This window comes from Culex pipiens, chromosome 3, assembly GCF_016801865.2.
Source record: "Culex pipiens pallens isolate TS chromosome 3, TS_CPP_V2, whole genome shotgun sequence".
NCBI classification, from domain to species: domain Eukaryota; kingdom Metazoa; phylum Arthropoda; class Insecta; order Diptera; family Culicidae; genus Culex; species Culex pipiens.
Genome location: NC_068939.1, coordinates 11762064 through 11786118, shown reverse-complemented (window position 1 = coordinate 11786118; position 24055 = coordinate 11762064). Strand labels below are relative to the sequence as shown.

The 24055-nt window shown below is 37.3% G+C and overlaps 3 protein-coding genes across 3 annotated transcripts in view; 1 reads left to right on the top strand and 2 right to left on the bottom strand.

Annotated features, from left to right (window-relative positions):
* Positions 1 to 119: 119 nt before the first annotated feature.
* LOC120432594 (putative sodium/calcium exchanger 7) lies at positions 120 to 2276 on the bottom strand. The gene is made up of 5 exons (XM_039597832.2): positions 2052 to 2276; positions 1772 to 1992; positions 545 to 1707; positions 421 to 488; positions 120 to 359 (listed from the first exon to the last, which is right to left on the bottom strand). The coding sequence occupies exons 1-5, from the start codon at positions 2130 to 2132 to the stop codon at positions 135 to 137; spliced, it is 1758 nt and encodes a 585-aa protein (XP_039453766.1). The 5' UTR covers positions 2133 to 2276; the 3' UTR covers positions 120 to 134.
* Positions 2277 to 2883: 607 nt separating this feature from the next.
* Positions 2884 to 9881, top strand: LOC120432593 (probable peroxisomal acyl-coenzyme A oxidase 1). Its single transcript, XM_039597831.2, has 6 exons — positions 2884 to 3121; positions 7347 to 7506; positions 7565 to 7857; positions 7917 to 8676; positions 8731 to 9145; positions 9201 to 9881. The coding sequence occupies exons 1-6, from the start codon at positions 2995 to 2997 to the stop codon at positions 9459 to 9461; spliced, it is 2016 nt and encodes a 671-aa protein (XP_039453765.1). The 5' UTR covers positions 2884 to 2994; the 3' UTR covers positions 9462 to 9881.
* The window catches only part of LOC120432595 (troponin C), a 27322-nt gene continuing 12763 nt past the window's right edge, over positions 9497 to 24055 (bottom strand). The window contains exon 5 of the mRNA XM_039597833.2: positions 9497 to 10054. Coding sequence (XP_039453767.1) covers positions 10029 to 10054 — 26 coding nt within the window. The 3' untranslated portion in view covers positions 9497 to 10028. The remainder of the gene's footprint in view (positions 10055 to 24055) is intronic.

The window sequence follows — 24055 nt, the reverse complement described above, 5'->3', positions numbered from 1 at the left end:
AAATTACGCGACTAAACCTGCGCGCGACTGAGTGACGAGCGATAAAGCTAGACTCGACTCAAAGGTCCACGCATAAACTTAACCCCCCGCGGCACAGCTGATTGGAACGCGAGCTTCAGTCTAACCAAAGGCGCTCAATTGACAAACTCCCCCTCGTTGTGGTGATCGGTGCCGTACGGGTGCACGACCTGCAGCTCGCCGAGCAGGCAGAAGACGAGGAACACGGCGTAGATCGTGACCATGATGATGCCGACGCTGCGACGACCCTGGAAGGAGGTGAGCAGCAACGCCAGGAGCACCGTGGCGAGCAGTTGAACCAGGAAGGCTTCGCAGTTTTCGCCCATCGCACCTTCGCGGGACTGAAACAGAGGGAATTTGGGTTAAATGTTGGGTTGTTTGACGCGATCAACGCGATCGTACAAAGGCGATGTGTTGTTTGTCACGGAGGGCCTTCAAGATCATGGTGATTCCGAGACCCAAGCAAAGATCTGGAAAAAATGTGTCGAAATGAGCTTCAAGTTGTCAAGATTATTAGTGATCTTACTGAAGAACGGTCCTCCGAAGCTCGCGGCGAATGCCATCCGTCCGTAGCCGCGCTTGGCCAGCGTAATGTTGGAGAACAGGTCACCGATGCTGTTGCCCCAGGCCAGCACCGACAGACCGAGCATAGACTTGGACAGGTTCAGTACGAGGCCGATCGTAACGAGCAGGCTGACCACCTCCTGGGCCACCACGTAGATCACCTGGATCGAGCCGGCGAAGGCCAGGGCTGCGTAAGCTAGGTGGTAGACGGGGGGACGATCGGTGCGCGAAGTGCAGAAGATCACGAGCATCGCGGTGGTGGAGGTTGCTAGTGTGAGAACCCAGATGGGGATCTTGAACACGGTTTGGAAGAGAACTTCGTTGACGATCAGTGCAAACAGTGGCAGTAGCAAGCAGTGCAACATGTTCAACAGCTTACACCAACCGTGTCGTTCCATGGTGTAATCTACAACAGGAATGATCAGCTTCAACAGTAACCTGCTCGGAACCATGAAGATACTCGTCAGCCTTCCGAACCACCCGGAGTTGGCCCAGTCCTCCAGATCAATAGGATTGAGGTGCACCAGAAAATCGCGGAACAGCTCATGATTTCTCGAAACGAACTGCCTGTTCAGAAAGACGCTAACTCTATTCCTACTAATGTCCAGCTCACCATCAGCAGCCGATCGAGGTCTTATAATGACCTCCGCCTCCTTCCGCAACTCCTTGTAGTACGGATCCTCGCTCGGGACGTCTCCATGCAACGAAACCCTCGACTCCACCTCGTGCAACTTCTGCTTCAGCAGGAAGAACTCGATCAGCACGACCACCAAATAAACCACGTAAACCGACACCAGCACGATCGCGTCCGACAGCTTGAACCGTTGATCGTACGCACTAAAGCTAACCCAAACCACGGCAAATATAAAGAACAACACGTCCCGCACCACTCCCGGCGGATGGATGTGAAACGGCCGGATGATCAGCACGCTGGCCGCCACCACCCCAACCACGAACATCCCCGCCCCCAACAACTCCCCAAACATCAACTCCGTGTCGTGGTAGGGATTGCTAATGGCCGTAAACAAATCCGGCGATCCGTTGCCAAACGCCAAGATCGTTACTCCGGCAACGCTTTCGGAGATCCGCAACGTCTTCGAGATTACCGCCAGAACCGGACAGAAGCTTGAAGAAAGGGCAAACCGTCAATCTAACGACCCAACGAACACCCCCTCCAAGAAAAACCTACAACTGATCGGCGGTCGTCGCGAGCACGGTGAAGCACGCCAGCAGCCCAATCACCAGCAGTGCGAGCGCCGCCCGGAACGCCACCGCGTCCCGCTCTCCAACCGTGCAGTACAAAAAGTGGGTGTAATCGAAGTAGTAGACATCCTCGCGGCAGGATTCGGTCCGGCGGACGAACGCGCACCGCTCCGCGATCGGCTGGGCGTGGATGTCGCTGCAGTCGCCCTAAAAATTAGACTTGAGTTGGGAGTTTGGGCAAGATACGGGTGGATTGAGGATCTTACGGGGATCGGTCGGGAGACGTAGCTTATGTGGCGGACGGCGCGATCTAGAAGGTCGACGGACAGCGTGAAGTTTGGAGACATGCTTCGTGAAGTAACTGTCGTGGATCAGCAGTGCAAGGCCTACTAATTTTGCCTTTCGTTAGACTACGGCAAAGCACGTGCTCGAACTTTCGCCGCGTCTTAATCAGCTGCTGCTGGTCAAATGGTTTAAGTGCGTGTAGTCTTGCGACGGCGAAGAGGTCGATGTCTGACGGACTTTATCGCCGTCGCAAACTTGTTATTGTATGCCGTGCCGGTTCTGCAACTCGTCGCCATCGTGCTAACTTGTCGTACGTGCATTTTGGGCCAAATTGAGTTAAGAACGCCATTTTGTGCAGCTCACAATGCCTCACCTTTTGACCTTCACAGATCCCCAAAATTCGATTTCAATCCTGTGATATTCAACAAAAACCGAAAAAAACTCCGTGCATTTTTGTCACTTTACATATGAAAGTAGTTTCAATCTTGTCGTGCTATCTTGTCACTCCATGAAAATTGATGTAAGTGCGACAAAAGGCCAAAGGGATTTCAGGCCAGGAAAGTCAGGATGCGTTTGTCGCACGTACAAGCTAGACTACCGTAAACATTTGTAATTATAACTCGGGACTCCAGCAACCAACTTCAACCAAACTTTGGGACAATGCACAGAATGGTGAGCCAAACAAAACGTGATTGTTATTGTTTACATTGCGTGCTCTCGTTTTTGAATATTCAAGGTCAAACATTAAAACGCGTTTTTCTCGGAACGTCAAAATGGCGGGTGCGACAAGATAGCACGACGACGTCGAACTGGTTTAGTCGGGCAAATTGTGTGGAGAAGCTGAGACGGCACCTGACTTATTCCAGCAGTTAAGTGCTGTAAGGTGAACAATTTGGGAATATTCTTGAAGAACGACTAGCAAGAATGCCATCTGGAAGTGCCGTAAATAAAGATCTGCTGGATGAACGCAGCAAGTGTACATTTGACAAGAATGAATTCACTCTGTGGTGGGTTGGCGGAAAGGAGAAGTTGGATGCGAAACGCGACAGAGGTTAGTAGACCCAAACAAAGTCGAATAAGTTAAGGTTTTTTTTTGCAAGAAAATGCAGTAACATAATCAAGATTAACACGACAATGAAAATGAAAGGCGATTGTTATTATGCACGTACGCTCCAATATTGATGGATTTTATTATCAGCACCTTTCTGGAGAAATAAACACAACTTGAGACCAAAACAGGTAGCGTTATCGCTGGAGATACTGTAATCTTTAAATTGCCAGGACGACGGTGTTATTTATTAGTAGATGAATTACTGATAAAAATGTTTTTATGCAAGTGGTTTCAAACATAGCATGCAAATAAAAAGGTAAATTTGCATGGATTTTTTTTTCAAAAATGTGTCGAAAAGGCGACAAACACATCACAACATTTGCATCACAGTCCAGAATCAATTATCCGCAAGTTCAATTATCGGATGATTTGTATGCGACTTTAAATAATCGCGAAACTTATTTGGGAACACCGTGGAGATTTTCCCTTGTCACCTTAAAAACGTGGAACATAAACACTTCCCATTTTCCAAATGTTTTTTTTTGCCGTCACCATGAGAATCTGGTCCAGATAGAATTGGTTTTATTCCCAATTATCAATTCCTAGGCAACTGTTCTGGAAATCAATCTTTCATACATGGCGAAATGCATCCTGCAATCCGCTGAAAGCAACGTCCCCAGCGATGCGAAGCGAAATTCGAGTTCTGCGACCTTATTTTAGTCAAATTTGAATGCTTGATTGCATATTAAATTACCAAAAAAATTCTCTAAATATTTCATCTCCGACATTTTGGCTGCCATCTTGGATTTGAAATTTCTTAACCCTCAACAACCTAACCCCGCCTTTAGACGGGCTTCGATCTGAAAAATCGCCAAAAATCCATTTTTCAACCAATTTTTGATCTTTAAAATGCATTGGAAAGAAGAACTCTTAAAATTTTAGATAATTTTAGGGTTGGAAGTTTTACTTGTTTTATGTGACTTTGCCAATGCACAGTGGTCCAGATCGCAAAATTAAGTGGAAAATGGATTTTTCGAAAAATGGTGACGGTTTGGAGCTTTGGTGTCTTCAGAAGAGTTGTTGCAAATGGAAAGGGTGGTTCACGATTAGGGTGATTTTGAAAATCTAACTTTACAGGAATATTTTTGGGAATTTTTTCGTCTTCTAGAAAGTTGTTGGGATGGACAATTCAAGCAACTTTGTCGAAGACACCAAAATTTTATCTCGTAATCTACGCCTTTTATGACCAAATTTATAGAAAGCATCTGAGCAAACCTTCAATAATCAGTTTTTTGAACGTGGCAATTCAGGGTTTACTTTTAGAGAAAAGTGATATTCGGAGCACTTTTAGAGCTTTAAAAAACAAACCCAAAACCCAAAATATGGCCAAAAATCGTTTTGTTGCATTTTTGCTCAATTCTGAGGGATTCAGCGGGCAAAATTGCATGGAAAAACATATATTTGAACAATTTTCGAATTTTGTTAGGGAGGTCCTATATGGTTTTCTTTTGAAAATAAGACTTTTTCAAATGAAGATATCTCGAGTTTAAAGAAAAACACCCCTGAGATTTATTCAGCGTTTCACTTTTCTCTAAAAGTTAACCCTGAATTGCACGTTCAAAAAAATGATTTTTGAAAGTTTGCTCAGAGGCTTTCTATAAATTTGGTCATAGACGGCGTAGATTACGAGATAAAATTTTGGTGTCTTCAACAAAGTTGCTTGAATTGGCCATTCTAACAACTTTCTAGAAGACAAAAAAAAATCCCAAAATTATTCCTGTAAACTTAAATTTTCCAAATCACCCTAATCGTGAACCACCTTAATTTTCAACCAAACCAAAAGTTGCCCCTTTCCATTTGCAACAACTCATTTGCGACACCAAAGCTCCAAAACGTCACCATTTTTCGGAAAATCCATTTTCCACTTAATTTTGCGATCTGGACCACTGTGCAATGTTTTTAAAGATGTCATTTTTTAGGGGTCAACTCTGTCTGTGTTTTTTACTAACATTTCCTATACTTTAAGTAAAATTAAGTATGCAATAAGTTTTGTAGTGTCCCAGACTATGCCTCTACTAAATCAAGTAAAAAATGAAAAAGTGACTGTAAAAACATGAAAAAATTAGATAGGCAAAATGTAATGATAGGAGGTGTTAGTATATGCTAAATACTACCAAAAACAAACATAAACTTAACAAGATAAATGAAAATTAAAATACTAAAAATGAAACAAGAAAAACATAAACAAAAGTTGCTCAAAATGACCTCCTGAACACGGTAAATATAAAAAAATCGAAAAATAATTTGGGCAGTAGAGGGTTAATCAGTTTAGAGTTGTTTAGGGGTACCATAAACCGGGGTTACTTTGATAGCCGAGGTGACTTTGATAGGGTTAAGATTATTCCGCAAAATGTAGAGTACAAATTCAATACGTACGGAATGGTATGGAATCATACTGATCGTGGTAGAGAATACATACATGTAGCAGTTTTCATAAAATTTTGAAGAGTTTAAAATGTTAGTTAACAAAATTAAAAATATGTTGATAAATACTATTATTTTAATATTCTAAAATTGTCATAATTTTCTCGAACATGAATTTGAATCGGAAAACGGAATGCATGTTCAGATTATTTGGAACATTTTCTTTTAAATTATTAAGTCATAAACATTATTTGTTGTTGAAACATAATTAAAAAAAATCTCCAAATTTATAGGAATTTTCATTTGAACAAATTTGACAAAAAATATGAAAACGTTTGGTTTATGCTTCGAATTCAGTTTAAAATGCAATATGAATCGACAATTTTGTAGAGAAAACTGGTTTCAACAAATTTCTGGCAAAATTCAGACTTTTTGTTTTGTTAAAACATTTTTTTCTGAGATTTATATGTATTTAGTTAATAAAAATTGAACTTAGTTAACTAAATATACACATTGTTTTTTTCTTAACCTTAGTGATGGTACATTTGACGTAAAAATAATATTTGAACTCCTTAAATCTCATTTTAACAAGAAAAACTATGATTATCAAAGCTTCCCCGAAATTCAAAATAAGAATTTTTAACGCAAATTTTTTTTAAACACCATTGAAAAAACTTTTTTTTTCAAAAATAGTGCATGGACTTTGTGTGGCCTACCCCAGTACATGTTTTAAAAATAATGCTCTTGATAAAAACTTTATAACTTGAAAAAATTTAAAAATAAATTGAAATCCTATCCTAACCTATCTCCCCGGTTTACGGTACTAAGCTGCAGTTTACAATATGAGTATCAAATGATCGGGAATTTTTCATATTAGTTTTTGACAAGATTTTGTCATAAATTTCTTTAAAAACATGTATAGTTTTTTTAATTTTTAATTTCTAAAAAATACTCCTTTTACTAAAAAAATAGTTTTTTGACAATATTGGTAACTAGTGATATTTCATAACATTCGATAGTTATAATTCTTTTTTGAAAGCACTCAAAATTTTCACAAAACTACGTATTTTCAAAAAAAAAAATCAAAATTTATCAATTAATCTCGATAATTTGATACCCATATTGTGAAAAACCAAAATTTTCATTATTTTTGTATCGAAAATTTGAAATTTTATAAAAATATTGTGTACTCTCAGAAAAAAAGTATTGAAACTTTCGAATATTATGCAAAATTCCCGATCATTAGATACCCAGATTGTAAAAACCAAAATTGTGAGTATATTTTCAAAAATACGTAGTTTTGTGAACTTGTTTGTGCATTTACAAAAAAAAACAAATATTTCCTTCGAAATTTATGAAAATTTTCCGATTATTTGATACTCATATTGTGAAAAACCGATTTTTTGTTATTTTTGCCATAACTGTTGAAATGTATGTAAAAATCCCGTTTTTTCGTTTCCTAACCACTTTCTACTGCCAGTTGTCTTTCTACTTTGAAAATCGCTCCTTGGAACTAAAAATAGTTTGGCCTTACTAAGGGACATAATATAACGAAAAAAATCCCGATCATTTGATACCCTAATTGAAATAACTTAAATTTTAAGTATATTTTCGAAAAATACTGCATTTAAAAATACAAGAAAAAAAACGTATTTTGTTAATTTTTAAATGTAATTTCAATTGCAATGCATAATTGCCATCATCCCGATTCCAAAACACTACTATAATTTTTTGAACATAAACTTTGAAAAATATGTGCAACGGCCTAACAAACATTTAAACTTTGACAATCTTTCCCCAGAACACTTCTGCATGAACCAGCCGGAATTCCGCGACAGCGTCCCGCTTCACTTTGCCTCCCACCAGGAGGTGTACGAAGAAACGGTCCGCAAGGCCACGGCCATCTTCTCCAAAACGCGAGAATTGCTCAAGAAGCAGGGCTACGACGCGAACAACTTTGTGTGAGTTGAGAATGAAGTTGCGTTTTAAAAATGGGTTAAAAGTTGAACCTTTTTCCAGCAACTTCATGGAGATAATGTTAGGGGATGGCTTCATCCGCGAGGTCAACCCGCTGCGGATCCACTTTAGCATGTTCATACCGTCGATCAAGGCCCATGGAAGTGCGGAACAGCAGGACCGGTGGCTCCAGAAGGCGGTCAACTGTGAGATTATTGGGTCCTATGCGCAGACGGAGCTGGGCCATGGGACGTTTCTGCGGGGGCTCGAAACTACGGCCACGTTTGATGAAGAGACGGACGAGATTGTGATTAATAGTCCCAGGTTGAGCTCGTACAAGTGGTGGCCGGGGGCGTGTGAGTTTGGGATGGGTTGTGGTTCGGGCTAGAGTATTTGATGGTTTGTCTCATTTTAGTGGGTCACACGGTCAACCACTGCATCGTTATGGCAAAGCTGTACTCGAAAGGTCGATATCATGGTGTGAATCCCTTCATGGTGCAGATTCGGGACGAAGAAACGCACATGCCCCTGTCGGGGCTTGAAATTGGCGAGATTGGACACAAAGTTGGCTTCAATGGAGTCAACAACGGGTTTTTGGGATTTAAAAACTTTCGAATCCCACGAAGTAACATGTTGATGAAGAATGCAAAGCTACTGCGGGATGGTACTTACCAGAAGCCGATATCGTCGGTGCTGAATTATGGAACAATGGTTTTTGTACGGGTTATCATCACTCGGAACATGGCCCAGCTTTTGGCGAAAGCTGCCACCATTGCCGTTCGATATTCCTGCGTTCGTCGTCAGAGCGTGATTGATCCGAACAAGCCGGAGGTTCAAGTTATTGATCATCAAACTCAGCAGGTCAAGCTGCTGCCTCAGATCGCCAAAGCTATTGCCCTGAAGCTGAGTGCGGACAACCTGTGGGAGATGTACGAAGCGACTCAGGTAGATTTGGAGACGGGTAATACGGACCGGCTGCCGGAGTTGCACGCCATGGCATGTTGCTTGAAGGCGGTTTCTTCTGCGGATACCGCGGCTGGGGTTGAGGTCTGTCGACTATCTTGCGGTGGCCACGGGTATTTGACTAGTGCGAACTTTTTGAGCATGTACGGGTTGGCAACAGCTGCGGTTACGTACGAGGGTGAAAATACCGTTTTGTACTTGCAGACTGCCAGGTGAGTTCTTGGGATTTTTGCGGTGTAGACTGCGATCTTAACAGTTTTTTTCAGATACCTCGTCAAAGTCTGGAACCAGGCCCTGGAGGGTCAACAGCTGATGCCAACGGTTCGCTACTTGGAACAGTACGCCACGAAGCCCGTCAAACGCTTCGCCTGGAGTGACTCGATCCCAGTGATCATCGCAGCGTTCCAAGCGGTTACCGCCAACCGACTTCGTCTGGCCAACGAGCACATCCAGCAGCGCGTAAAGGCCGGTCGTACGCCGCAAGAAGCCACCAACGAAACCGGACTGGAGTTGGTGCGTCTCGCGGAGATTCACTGCCGTGGTTTCATCTTGCAGTCCGCGTACGCAGCTATTGAACAGGCTTGCCAGACTGCTTCGCAGCCACTGGGCGAAGTTCTGCGCGAGATTTGTCGGCTTGTGGTGTACGACGAGGCTCTGCGGATCACCGGCGATCTGTTGAGGGTAGGTCGATCCTCAATATCTTACAAGCCTAGCAATAACTCACTTCTAACTTCAGTTCACGACCATGTCGGACCCGGATCTGGTCGAGCTGCAGCGCAAGTACGAAGCGTCGCTCGGGGCCATCCGCCCGAATGCGGTGTCCATCGTGGACGCGTTCGACTATCCGGACTTTATCCTCGGCTCGACGCTGGGCGCGTACGACGGGAACGTGTACGAGCGGCTGTTTGAGGACGCGATGAAGAGTCCGCTGAACCAGGAGCCGGTCAACAGGACGTTCGAGCTGTACCTGAAGCCGTTCATGAGGGGCAAGTTGTAGGATTTTCGAAGAATGTGAAAACAACTTTCGATTGATTTTTTTTAATTAACCTGGTTTTCTTTATTATTAAACATTAATAATGCAGAAGATACAAATAATAAAAAAAAAGTTCGTAATATTTTCTTAATGCAGAGAAACAATGCTACACAATTCAGTTAAAACGAATCTTTAAATAGATTTCCAAAGATTTGCAAGTAAAATACTAATAGGTTTGCCGCAGCGTTTGTTTTCTTTTTTTGTGTTTAGTTTGATTTAGCTTACAACTTAATCCGTACATTGTGACTCCGTTTCTTCGCTACAAAAAACTTTGCTATCTGCGCTAGCCGAGACAGACTTTAAACTTCAAACTGACTCCAAGTAACAATACACGTTCAACACACAAGTTGCTCTAAAACATGAAAGAATGATGAAACTTTTAGAGGGCAAAAGGCGAGGGACTTTCTTCAAGGAAGGGGGAAGCGCGGGAAAGAGGAGTGGGTGGTTCTCGGATGACGATGACGAAATCGTTGACGTTGTGGGTGCTGGGTGGTGGGTGGTGACACACGCGAGTAAAAGTCCTGGCGCAGCTTAACCGGTCATCATTTCCATAAATTCTGCAAATGAAACGAGAAAAAAAAAGAAGAAAGAGCAAACGAAATCATTAGCGAATGTGTGGAAAAACGCTTTTCCGAGAGACTTTTAGAAATAATAAATAAGAGGATTAGTTATTTTGACGTTGGTCGTCTTTGCAGGAGGGGAGCGATTTGTTACACTTTCGCCACGGTTTACGATAGGGGAGGATGAAGTCTAACTAAGTGCCAACAGCTGCGTCGCTGCTCTCGGTGGCGGCCCACAGTTTGGTGGGGCATGTAATTTAGCATGGACCGTGGCGCAAGTCACGGAACATTTTGGCTTGGATTGGCTCAATTAACACCACATGTGAGTGTTGCGCTGGAAGTGGCGGTTCTTTTTTTTCGAGAATGAATGAAAATTGTAGATTTTTTAGTTCATGGCCAAGACTGATATTTGGACCTGATGGTTCAAACTGAACAGTTTGTTCACTGTTCTTACTTCATCCTTTTTTAAATGGCTGCTAACATGACTTAAAAACTCAAAAATCAAAAGATATTTGCAATATTCCGAAAATATGAAAATTCACTGAATTAAATTTGAAGTATTTTTGATTTGGCAGAAATGTTGTGTTCACTTTCCATACAAGAAAAGCCTTTTTGCATAACGAAAGGGCATTCGAATTGTGATGATCTATCGTTAAAAGAGGTTAAAAGGTATTTCTAATCTATTTCCTCGTTATATATTTTTTGGGACACGCTTATATATTAATTTTTCATTTCTGGAAATCAAATTACTAAAACCGTTATCCAAGTTTGCCTAGGATGATGATATAGGTGCAATTCTCCCCGATTTCCGAAAATTGATTTTATTTTTATTTTCTGATTTGGATCAAACTGTGGCAAATGGGCAGTATTCGTGATTGCTGAGAGTCGCAGGACTCTCGCCCTTTGCTATTAGTAAGTATCCAGCAAAGCAAAGGGTATAGCATGCATTTGATACTGTCAACTCCCATTCGGCTGTGTTCTCGTCGCTGTCATGTTGTAAACTGGAGCCGAGGGAGGTCCTGTTGTGAATTCTAGTTGGAGGTGGTCCGAAGATCATTGAAGAAGGTAGAATTCGCCATCACCCAAGACACGAAGGCACGAAGGATAGACCATGTCTTGGGGGGTGAAAGGATGATAGGATTTAGTGATAATACCACAATTTTAATATTTGTCTTTCTCTCTTATTTCAGAGGATGCCTGGTCTGAGTTCTAAGTGTTGTAGAAGCCTTCCGCTCTACACAATGGGGTCTTCCTTCTATCATTTCCTATATTCTGAAAAAGGTGGTGCCCCGAATGTGGACATATAGTTTATCACATTTACTCCATATGGTGTGAACGTGACATGCTGTATGTTTGCTCTTGGTGCATTGGCTATTTTCAAAAACAAGCTAGATTTTTCCTATTCTTTTAAGATAAAATTTAGTAAAATCTATACATCTATTTATTTTGCTATTGCTATAACTTGTCTCTTAACCCATAAACTTTAACTACTCAATTATTCTAACTTGGAATCGCAATACATTATTGTAGAAATGTAACTGCTGAAAATAATTTGGTAAGAAATTTGGGCATAACTGTTAATATGATTAAAGGTACGTTCAAACTGTTTTAATATGTATGTTAGCTATTCAAGTTTGTTTGTCTTGTCCCATATTTCACAACTTCAGTTGTTTTCTAGTAAGCTTCTCGTTACAAGTTGGTAGTTCTGAAGGTTTCTTTATTCTTTCTTTCTGTGTTAGTCTGTTATTCAATGTTCGATTTTATTTTACATTGTACTTATCCCATTTTTTCTCTCTTTTTCTCTTTCATGTACCTTGCGAGCATACGATGACCGAAAAAGTCATTGTATCAGCCAACACACGTGTATTTTTCACAAAGCCGCGAAACAGAACAAGTATTTTTATAAGTGCGTGAATAACAATCGGTCGTAGAAGCTCAAAAAATGTGAGAACAATATCGCGTCGTGGTTAAGTGATAATAAGGCGAAGAAAGTAGACGACGATTCCGCATGAAGGATATAGTGGAAATTCTGCGTTAATTGTACAATGGATGAAGGTTTGAAGTTGACACTACCAAAAGGGAATGGTAAGATGCAATAGTAATATTGCTAGGTTTGATAGTGTCAAAAGGTAAGATCAAGAAATAAGGATTATATGAACCTATATTGTCATAACTATTGTATTCACTGAAAATTCTATCCACTTTCTACCCCCAATGTGTCCTGCACTGGGGGTGCCTGGGGTAACTTCGAGTTGACCTGGGCCGCCCGAGGAATTATGTCGTAGGTGGTTCGTGTACTTCTCACTCACCTCTCCTCGCGGCAAGGTTTTCCTGTAGGTCTACACTCGAACATGCAACATGGGACAGCATGAATCTTCAGCTGAAGCCGGACGAATGTATTCCGAAATTACAGAATTACAGAATTTTCTGATTTTGATCAAACTTTTTGGGGGCTTCCTTATCACCAAAGAAGCAATTTTGTGTCATTGGTTCACCCATAAATGTCTCCATACAATTTTGGCAATTGTCCCCACAAAAATGGTACGTAATTCTGTATCTTTTGAAGGAATTATCTGATCAATTTGGTGTCTTCGGCAAAGTTGTAGGTTTTTGGGGACTATTTAGAAAAAATGATGCGCAAGAATTATTTTTTACCAATTTTTAAATAATTTTTTTTCCGCAAAATTTAATTCTTGATTTTTTTATATGTTGTCAAAACCAAAATAGGGAAATATGAAACAATGTTTTTTTTCGGAAAAATTAAAAACCTTACCCAAAGAAAATGTTGACTACAGTTTTTAATGCACGCAGAAAAATAAGGCATACTTGAATCAACAAAACGTTTTGTTGATTTGAAATCATGGATTTTTGTTGGATTAACGCTAAACGTCAAAGCAGCTTTTTCAAAACAACAAAAGACTTTTGTTAAAAAATGGGGAAAATCCAGGTTTGTTACAACGCAATTTTTTTGTTGATTATATTCAGCAAACATTTTGTTGATTCAAAAAGTGCTTCGTTAGAGGTGGGCAAAACTACCCACATTTTCGTTCGCTCTTTAAAAAGAGCCGCTCTTTTGAATTGCTCTTTCGCTCTTTTTCAAAATTTGTATGAAAAGGTTTTTTTTTGTTTAAGAATCGTGTGATTTAATATGTTATTTCACATTGGACATTTATTAATTATTCGATAAAAAATTTAAGCTGAAACTAGAAGATGCCCTTGAAAACCATAGGTGGTCTATATGTCAAGATTTCTACTCGAACCTAAACATTGAAGTAATTGAATGGCATCCAAGACTAAATCTAAAATGTCGCAAAAAGCTGAAAAAATGCTATTAATTTAAAAACTGCGTTTATTTCTGCAAGAATTAAACTAAATCTGATATTTTATTTTGAGAAATATTCTGTGAACTCTTTTCTATATTCTGATTCAATCGATAAAGTCTATAAAAGCTAAAGTTTAATCGGACAAAAGGATTTATTTTTTTTTCCAAAATCTCTAAACTATTCAGTATATTTTTGGTAATATTTTACCTGTGTGGATCAATCGGACCGCGCACTGGACTCACAATCCAGAGGTCGCCGGTTCGAATCCCGAGGCAGACGCAAAAATTCTAAGTGTTAATATAGGTGTTCGGTGCCCTCTCCCCGTGCCATACCTTCACACTTAGGAGACCCGGGAGGCGGAGTCTTGTCGCAAAAAGAACGATACACGCCTGTCGATCCGTTGACGAAACTGCAAGGTTTAAGAGGGCCACATTATAAGGTGTTACGTCGATTCCGTTTTTTTACAAAATATGCAATTGGAAATACTCAAATTTGTATTCCAGTAATATTTTAATGTACAATCAGTTTTTTTCATTTTGTTTAGAAAATCATTCACTTTTGGGAATAGTTTTTAATAAGCATTGCATTAATTTAACTTGCATTTTCAATTCTCAAAAAAAATTAATGCTATTATTTTGGAAATTCAATAAATTATATTTATAACAAAAATCATGCCATCTTGAAACGGTTCTATCAAAAGATCGGAGTTTAAAAAAGAACCGCGGTTCTTTTTTTTGTAAGCCACGTTTTGTTCGCTCTTTTCAGTGAACCGGCTCTTTTAGCGGCTCGCTCTTTTTTTACTCAACTCTACTATGAATGAACATTTTTGATTTTTTTTTCGAAAATTTCAGAAAATATCACAACAACTAATGGTCCAATTTTCCATGTTAAAAAGTGTAAATTTTGTAAATTTGGTTGATCCTTTGGAAAAAAAATATTCAAACGGGCCTATTATTGAATATTCTTTCCTTCCTTTTCTTATTCCTTTAAAACTGTTCCAAAAACATCAGGAAACAATGAAATTCAATGAAATTAGATATGAAATCAATGAAAAACAATTTAAAATACACTTTTAGCTCGGTCAATCATTACAGTAAATGCAGTTTAAAAAATCTTTATTTGATATGTTTTGCATTCAAAGAATACATATTTTTATTTAAAAAAATTGGGATACCTGAGTTAAATCCAGTCTTAATTTTCTAAATTTTGATGTTTTAAATTTATCCGTGCAAATATTTTTCAAAGTTTATGTCCCCGCTGTCAATATTGGTTCGAAAAATCAGGGAGCAAAAAAAGTACGTAATAAAAGAATGCTCTCTTATCAAGACAATTTTAAAATTAGTTTCGCTAAAAGTCGGAAATATCAACAAAATCATGTTTTTTTCGATCTTTTTTCGCAATTTTAAATTTAAAAATAACTTTTGTATGTCCCAGTAGGCTTTCTAACCCTTCTAAAAAAATAACCAAAAGTAGTTACTTAAAAAGTTATAAGCATTTTCAGTAGAACAAATTTGATATAAAATGTGAAAAATTTTGATTTGTGCTTTGAATTCAGTTTAAAATGCAATTTAGTCGATAATTTAATAAAGAAAACTAGTTCATCAAAATTCTGAATTTTTAACAATTTCATCTAAAATTTGTATGTATTTTGTTAAAATGCTTATAAACTTAATTAACTAAATATACACATTGCTTTTTTTCTTAAAATCTTTTCTAACAACCTTAGTTACGGTACATTTGACGTAAAAATAAAATTTGAACGCCATATTTAAATCTGAAAAATCAAAATATGAATTTTCAACGCAACATTTTTTTCAAACAACATTGATTTTTTTTTCAGAAATTTGCATGGACCTTGTGTGGACTACCTCAAAACATGTTTTAAAAATAATAATCTTGATACAAACCTTACCAGTTGGAAAATACTCAAAAAAAAAAAAAAATTGAAATCCTTTCAATGCCACCCCGGTTTACGGTATATTTTAGATTATTATATTTTTTTTTAATTTTTTGTTGCAAGTTTGATGCGATCTTTGATATTTTTGTGTTAATTTTTAAATCCTTCTAAATTATAGAAGCCAAATGAAAGAGATAGAAACACAATTTTCCAGTGACTCACAAATCTTGACGTCATCTGGCGAACCCGATTTCCCCATTTGAAACCGAATGAAACAACAAACAACAACCAGTTGCAATCGTCCTCGGCCCAAAAACCAACAAACAGTCCCAGAGCTGGTTCTGGTCTCCAGATCTGGGTTGGGCGAGTTTCTCCATAACCCAAACCGAAACCAGTGCCGGTGTGTTTTGCTCTCCGGAAAAGTCAATCCAGCGCGCAACTGGTTATTTTTACTTTCATGTGTATTTCTTCAACATCCGCGCGCGAGATCGTTCGATTTGCCTTGCTACAGAGAACGAAAAAAAAAAACTCCAAGAAATGGAAAATTTTCATCTTGGCCACCGACCAAATCGCCTTTTAAACGGCCCGATATTGACTAATTGAAGCGTTGCTCACAATCGGTAAACATTTCAATGGGTAATGGCGCGAATCACTTGCTTGAGAGTTGGCATTCGATTTCCATTAGGCCGTGCGCGGCGCAGATGGATTTGTTTGGACCCAAACAGTCTGATGTAGGTGGAAAACGATTACCCGGAATCGTTTCGATTAAAATGCAATTTAACATCGTGGATTCTCGCTGGATAATGTGTCTGACGCTCTAAATTTATCCCATGGAGACGCTTCATGCTTTGATGGATTTTCAAGTTTTTCACGGCCACGGTGGTGGTCGTCTATTTGCAGATGAAAAAGAAAAAGTTCAAAATTGTCACTCGAAACGTACTCAAAACAAAACTCACCCACCCAGTCGAAACGGTTCGCGTCGCTCCATGAAGCCAGGAGCGCGCTAAAAATAGGCCTCTTCTTTGCTTGGAGTTTTAGCCCCATTTCGGGGGGTGACATTCGCGGTATAATTGGACGAACACGACACACGCGTTTCAGCGGACGACTACAAACTGCGCCCACGCGGAAAGCGTATCGACCTCGTGACGCAACGTTGCGTTGAAATTTTGGAACAAGATTCGCTGGAAACGCTTATATGGAGTTGCATGGTAGTTTGTAGATGGAAGTGCTTTGCAACTGAGCAATTCCCCAGGAAAGCCGGAAATTAATTTTATTTGTATTTTTAAATTTGGCTGAAACTTTTTGGGGGGCTTTCCCATGGCCAAAAAAGAAGTATGGCAAAAATACATTAAAAATTTACTCCCAAAAATAATTATTTATTTTTAGGCAAAGTAAAATTTGCAATCGAAAAGTATTATTACCAAGTATTATATTTATTATAACCATTTGAGAGTTCATTCTAGATCAGGGGTGACCAAAGTATGGCCGCGGGCCAAATGTGGCCCACGAGATGATTTTTGTGGCCCGCGAACCCATTTTGAATGACCGTGAAAAGTGGCCCTTTGGACCACCTGTAATGGGATTTTATAATTCTTAAAAATTAAGGTTTAGTTTACATTTTATTTCTGAACATTTCTAGTTTATGTTAATCAACAACAAATTTAATTTATTTTAATAATTTATGTTAAATGTTAATAAAATATTTATCAATACTTTGATCACGATTATACGAAACAGATATTTTCTTGAAAAATCTACCTTATTGAAACAATTTAAAACTTTTTTTGCACTTAGAAACCTGCCAAGTGCAAGTGCTTTACATTAACTATATTTATTAAATAATGTTTGGCTTCAGCCACAAAATAAGCAATCACCCATCAACCTAGACTAGACCGTGATAAATAAATTTCTTTAAAAAAATATCGTTTAGCCTTTTTTAAGACCAGTTTAGCCAATTGAAAGAAACTTTTAGAAAAATGTATTTTTTGTTCTCTCAAATGTGAATGTAGTATAAAAAAAACTACATTTTCGAAAAACTTCAGATGATAGATGTATTTTTCGGGGGTTTCCAGCATCAAGGATTACTGACCAGTCTAAATGGAATTACCAGGATTACTGGCAATATGTCATGAATTACTTTGATTTCCCAGAATTACTTGGGATTTCCAGAAACCACGCAGCATTGCTCAAATTTATAAAAATAACTTGGAATTACTGCCTAGCTTCCAGCATATTGAGAATTGGATCGAATGACAGCTGTCAAATGCACAAAACCACGTGCTTGGCAATAGTACGTCCATCCCGGGAATTCCCGGCACAAAATTCCCGGGATTTTTATATGTTGTACGGGGAATTTCCGAAATTAAACAAAAATCATAATTTGGCCTGGAAATTACATAAGTATTACAATTAATAAGTTTAAACTTTTCGAAAATTTACATAAATTGGTACCATTTTATTTGTTGTCATTTTTGTTTTTAGACATCTTAAACCAATTTTCAAGCTGTTTTATTCATGTCATATAGAAATAAATAAAAAATAAATATTTATAAGATACTTATTTAATTTGAATTAGAAATGTAGTGCATATAAAATTCAAAGCACATCAGAGAACAGCAAAAATTTGTTTAACACTGGAACGCTCAACGCATGTCCAACTTACACAGACGCCCAAGCCTCCCAAAAAAGAGGAACAGTAACTTCAACTCGCTGGTTCTCGGGCATTACTCAACCAATCGGGACAATTCTTGTTTCCAGTGATTTGTAAGAATGTCTAGATCCTAAAATTGTGCAGAACTTAATTCGATCAATTCTGTAATTTTTGCGATCAAAAACATCGTTCCACCTTTTTTAAAACGACTGCCGCTGCGGAATTTTTGGCGATTTTTTTTTACACGCGAAAAAAAAAAAGTTGGAACGATGTTTTTGATCGCAAAAATTACAGATTTGATCGAATTAAGAGGCAGTATTTGTAAATTCTGCTCGGTTTGTTCTAGAGGTCGTATCGAGGTGCTCCGATTTGCATGAAACTTTCAGCGTTTGTTTGTCTATACATGAGATGAACTCATGTCAAATATGAGCCCTCTACGACAAAGGGAAGTGGGGTAAAACGGGCATTGAAGTTTGAGGTCCAAAACACATGAAAAATCTTAAAATTGCTCGCATTTCCGTAAAACTTCATCAATTCCAACTCTCTTAGATGCATTCGAATGGTCTTTCGAAGCCCTTCAAAATGTGCTATAGACATCCAGGATTGGTTTAACTTTTTCTCATAGCTTTTGCAAATTACTGTTAAAAATTGATTTTTTTAAAACCTTAATATCTTTTTGCAACAGCCGCCAACACTCATACTCCCATAGGTCAAAAGATAGGTAATTTCATGCACTATAAGCTTACGGTATTAACTTTTTGGCCAATCGTAGTTTTTCTCATAGTTTTACGATTTTTCTAGAACAAACATTTTACAACGTTAGTTTTTGCCCTGTAGGCCAAGAAGACGGCACTTTTTGGTCTCAATTTTGTCATATTCAGTCATATTAAGATTTTTCATGTTTTTTGGACCTCAAACTTCAATGCCCGTTTTACCCCACTTCCCTTTGTCGTAGAGGGCTCATATTTGACATGAGTTCATCTCATGTATAGACAAACAAACCCTGAAAGTTTCATCCAAATCGGAGCACCTGTTTCACATCGGTGAAAAACTCGCTCTTAAGTTCTGCAAAGTTCTATAATCATCTAAACATCTAACAAATCACTGGAAAGAAGAATCATCTTGATTGGTTGAGTTATGCCCGAGAACCAGCGAGTTGAAGTTACCGTTCCAACTTTTTTGGAGCCTTGGGCGTTGGAATGTTAAGCTATCTAAAAACTGCTATCCTTGTTTAGATTGATTTTAATAGTATTGTGCTAATAGTTTGATTTTAAAAACATAACTAATATAAAGAAAACATAGATTTCATGACGTTTTCAAAAATTTCCCGGGATAAAAAATATATTTTTTCCGTTTTCCGGTAAACTCAAAACCCTGGAAAATTGAACGCCCTACTTGGAAATCATCGAATAATGTGGTAAACATCAACGTCAGTTTGACAACTGATTTTGACGTTTGAGTGTTTTTCATCCGAATACATTTGAATTAGAGAGCATCCAAATTGGCGGACATTTCGAATCCGCTCTGTACTTCTTACAACCATAAAAAGCATCAAGGAAAAGCCAAATGCATTCTGCCGATTTACCTTTTAAGAATTACTAGTAGTTACTTGAATTAATGGGAAATACACGAATTACTGAGTACCTATGGAATTACTCGAATTACTACGGAATTACTAGGTAAGGTGGGTCTCGTGGCGCAGGGGTAGCGGCTTCGGCTGCCGATCCCGATGATGCTATGAGACGCGGGTTCGATTCCCGCCTTATCCACTGAGCTTCTATCGGATGGTGAAGTAAAACGTCGGTCCCGGTTTCTCCTGTCTCGTCAGAGGCGCTGGAGCAGAAATCCCACGTTAGAGGAAGGCCATGCCCCGGGGGGCGTAGTGCCAATAGTTTCGTTTTTTACTAGGTAATTCCAGAATTATAGGAATTACTGCAGAATTGCGGAGTAATTCTGGAATTACTGAATTACTTACTCAAAATCCGAATGATCCCGTACTAGCTGTAACTTTGGTTTCATACATGAAAATTAATAGGCAATAAATAGAATTATAAAAGGTTTATCGAAATTATCTTTTAAACAGTTATTTTTTATTATTTTATTATTTTCTGAAGTATGTTTTCACAAACAAGAATCATGGAATTACCAGGATTACTGGGATTATTAGGAATTACCAGGATTACTCTGGAATTACTCAGTAAATCCGGAATTACAGAATTACTTGCTCAAATTCCAAGTAATTCCGGATTAGTGACCAGTCTGCCACGATGCTGGAAACCCCTTGTTTTTCGGTTTATGGATTGAAATAACGATATTTATTTATTTTGAAATAAGGCTGGTACAAATTTTATTTAAAGTTTTTGTCCCCTCCCCCCCTTCAAAGTTGGCCCGAAAAATCAGGGGGCAAAAAAATATTTTTTCAGAAAACTTCAATATTTTTATGAAAATTTAAGTGCAATTAGTTAAAATCAATTTATAATGAATTCCCCTGCGTTTAGAATCATTTTTAGCATGTTTGGGTTGATTTAAAAATCTTTTGAATTTTTGAAAATTTTCGATGTCTACTATCGCTAAAGTTTTTTTTTGTTAAAATAAAAATATTTGCATCGGCCTTATCAATTTTTCACTTTTGGCCCGCAATCATATGTGAGCTTCAAATTTGGCCCGCCATTTAAAAACTTTGAGCAGCCGTGTTCTAGTCTGTTCATTTTTGTCCATTAATGAAAATATTTTTCTCAACAATTTTCCTTTTTAGACTTCGAAAAACCTCGCGGGTCATAGGGGCAGGGGGGGCAGAATGGACCAGGGGGGCAGAATGGGCCACCCTTGGTTTTGGGCTTTAGAATGGATTTAGACCAATTGTAAGGCAAGGGTCTTATAAAGGACGTCAAATAACATCACCATACCGAAAACGACGTTTGAATTCATTGTAATTTTCGAATTATGAGCAAAAATGTAAATTTGTTGAAAAACCACGCAAATGTTGTTTATTTTGAGGTTTTTAAATAAGCTTTCTGAAAAGTTGGATTGTTTGAAAAAGTTTGCTCAATGCTTATAACGTTACTAGATGTTACTACCAAGGTATACAAACAACAACGGAACCTTGAAATCATTTAGAGACTTGGTGGTGGAAGTGTTAAATTAAAATCCACTTGGGGGCAGAATGGACCACCCTTATCCTGCCTTATAAAAACAATCAAATGTTATGAAATTTGGATTAAATGGATTATTTCACTCCTGGTAGCTTCACAAATCACCTTTAATGCAACAATAGTTGATTTTTCAGTTGTTTTGACGCTTATTTGTAAAAATAGTGTCTTATTTCAACATATTAACACTATTTTCAAAAATGTTTGTTTTGGTAAGTGACTATTTTTATAAAAGTGGTCTAACTTCATGGAAACTATGTTAGAAAGGTACCTTAAGTCATTTCTTATCTCCCTTCAACGTTGTATTAGACGAAATGGCTTGTTTTCTAAGGTGGCCCATTCTGCCCCGCAGGGTGGCCCATTCTGCCCCGCACCCTAGAAAAGTAGTCGAAAAAACTTTTTTTTTAAAGTGGCTCAAAAAAAGTTTTAAGCTAAAAAATTTCATCAACCAAGTATATAACATTGAAGGGAACATCCCAAAGCATAAGCCTACTACACTGAATTCATAAGTTTTCATGTTTTTCTATGGTTTTTGGCGCATTTTACTTAGGCGGGCCATTCTGCCCCCCCTGCCCCTACTGACAATTTGCCGTAGAATCACGGGCCGCATATGAAACACAAATAAAAGTTGCTTAAACTTGTGAAATTTCAATAGTATGTAAGTTGAATTTTAATTCACTTTTAATTTTTGCACAACTTTCTCTTTTAATGAATTACCTCCAAAAAAATTTCGCGCTCAAACATTTTTTTTTCATTCTTTTTTTTACCTGGTTGGAAGAACTTTAATAGAAGAATATTCCAGCTTTATCTTTTTAAGCAAGCAGTGAGAGATAATAAAAAACTACCATAGCATCCACAAAACTGAAAAAAATCTAGTTTTATTAATGCTTTTGCGATGAGTATTTCAACACTAAAATAGTAAAATGAGCTGCAAACTGATCAAATCACATTCAACTTGGTTTTTGATTTCTGTTTTGCACGAAATTTCCAGAGTTTTTTTTTAAAGGTCCTATAAGCTATTGTCTTTCATATGTTTACAGGACCTATTAAAAAAAAACTCTAGATTTCATCTTTTCCTAATTTTAATAAAATGATTAAAACACGTAAAAAAGTAAATATTATTTTAACATTAAATACATTTTTTGTCCGTATAATAAAATTTAACATAAAAATCTGAAGTTTTTTTTTAAACGTCCTATAAACCAAGTTTCCTACATTTACTCTATTCTAAACTCAATATTTTTATGAAATTTGATATCAAGCAAAAAAAAAAAAAATCAAAATTCAATACAAAATATGAGGTGGAATTTTGGACCACTTGGAACCTTAATGAAAAATGTAATTGCTTGCCTTTATTCACTGAATAGCGAAAGCTACAATATTTTATTAGTAAATTGATATTTACATGAATGTACACGAAAAAGAAAATCTGAATAAATAGAAATTAAAAAAATTGCTTGCCTTTATTTTTTTTTACTAACAGTTGAAATTTTCTTGGAACTTTTGAATAAATTTTATGATAATTTTATTTAATCGACTTTTAAACGAATTCCGATTTTTTGTAGAATTTCTTGTTTCTTATAACTTATTTCCTGCTTGATAGATGGTATCGATTCTAGTTTCAATTCAATTCATCATCAATCCATCACTCTAATTTTTTTTTTCAATTTTGTGGCTATCAGTTTATTTTAGATTTTTTTTTAATTTCTCTTTACGAAAATAATTTTTAAAAATAGACTACTCTACTGATTTTAAAAAATAATTAATTTGTTTAGAGCTTTTAACATTGATCATTGTTTTATCAACATTTCAATGACCTATGATGCTCCAATTTGGCCAGATTTTATGATTTGCAGGAATATACGAAGTGGTCTAGAAAATCCAACCTGATGTGTAAAAATGTTGGATTTTTTTTTGCGAATATTAACGGCATTTTAAGCATTGTGCTTTTCATATAAATTAATAATACTTTTTTGAAACACATTTTTTTTAAACCCTAAGTTTTAACAAACAAATGAAAGTTTTTTCATTACTTTTCATTCATAAAACTTTTGAAACTTATAACGTTTAAAAAATCTTCCCAGTAAATAAGATAACGATAAAACCTAATCTTAGATTTTTTCGATGTCTTATTTTTGATTGAAGAGATTCAGTATAATTCCTAAACTACTCTAAAGTGATTTAAAAATTTTACATCCAAGATGGCGGCCAAAATGACGGTGATGAAATGTTGACAAAATAGGTAATTTAATTGACAGTCAACCATTGAAATTTGATTGAAGTGGATCTGGAACTCAAATTCAATGATATGGAATTGAAAATAAAAAAAAAAATGATGATTCGACTATCCGAAATCCCATCGGATAATCGAAACATATGATTGAACTTGCAACACAGCCAAATATTTTTTTGTGATTGCTGGGACATCAAAAGTTGTCTTTTGTCATCATCTAAAACATATCAAATAACTATAATTTTCCATAATAATGTTTTTGCGCAAATTGGGTATCTTTTAGAGCAGCGATTCTCAACCTTCTTCTAGGTTGGTACCCCCTACCATGTAAATCAAGTAGGCCCGGTACCCCCGTTGAGAATCACTGTTTTAGAGTTTAGATTTTTCCCCGAATTGTCTTTATTTTTACCCTCAACCCTCAAATTTTGTATAGTCTGATCGATTTGGTGTCTTCGGCAAAGTTGTAGGTATTGCTTAGAACTTCTCAGAATTAAATATTCACACTCCAAAATACCCAGACTTTTAATTTGACTTTTCACAGAAAAAAAAAATTGCATAAAACAATCATTTTTGAAAATCTCATTTTTGGATATGTTAATGATGACAAAAATTCTATTCTTTGAGCTATGGCACAAGTTGGTCAAAGTTCATTTGACAGTGCTGCCAATTTATGAAGACAAAACTAATTTATTTTAATTTTAGGTATAAAATCAAGTTTGTCATGGAAAAGTACACTACATAAATTT

Bases quoted from the DNA above. Each gene is read 5' to 3' on its own strand.
- LOC120432594 (XM_039597832.2), bottom strand. From the start codon at position 2,132: ATGTCTCCAAACTTCACGCTGTCCGTCGACCTTCTAGATCGCGCCGTC. The intron at 1,993-2,051 runs GTAAGATCCTCA...TCTAATTTTTAG, and splicing joins ACGTCTCCCGACCGATCCCC to GGCGACTGCAGCGACATCCA. The intron at 489-544 runs GTAAGATCACTA...CATTTTTTCCAG, and splicing joins CTTCGGAGGACCGTTCTTCA to ATCTTTGCTTGGGTCTCGGA.
- LOC120432593 (XM_039597831.2), top strand. From the start codon at position 2,995: ATGCCATCTGGAAGTGCCGTAAATAAAGATCTGCTGGATGAACGCAGC. The intron at 3,122-7,346 runs GTTAGTAGACCC...ATCTTTCCCCAG, and splicing joins GGATGCGAAACGCGACAGAG to AACACTTCTGCATGAACCAG. The intron at 7,507-7,564 runs GTGAGTTGAGAA...ACCTTTTTCCAG, and splicing joins TACGACGCGAACAACTTTGT to CAACTTCATGGAGATAATGT.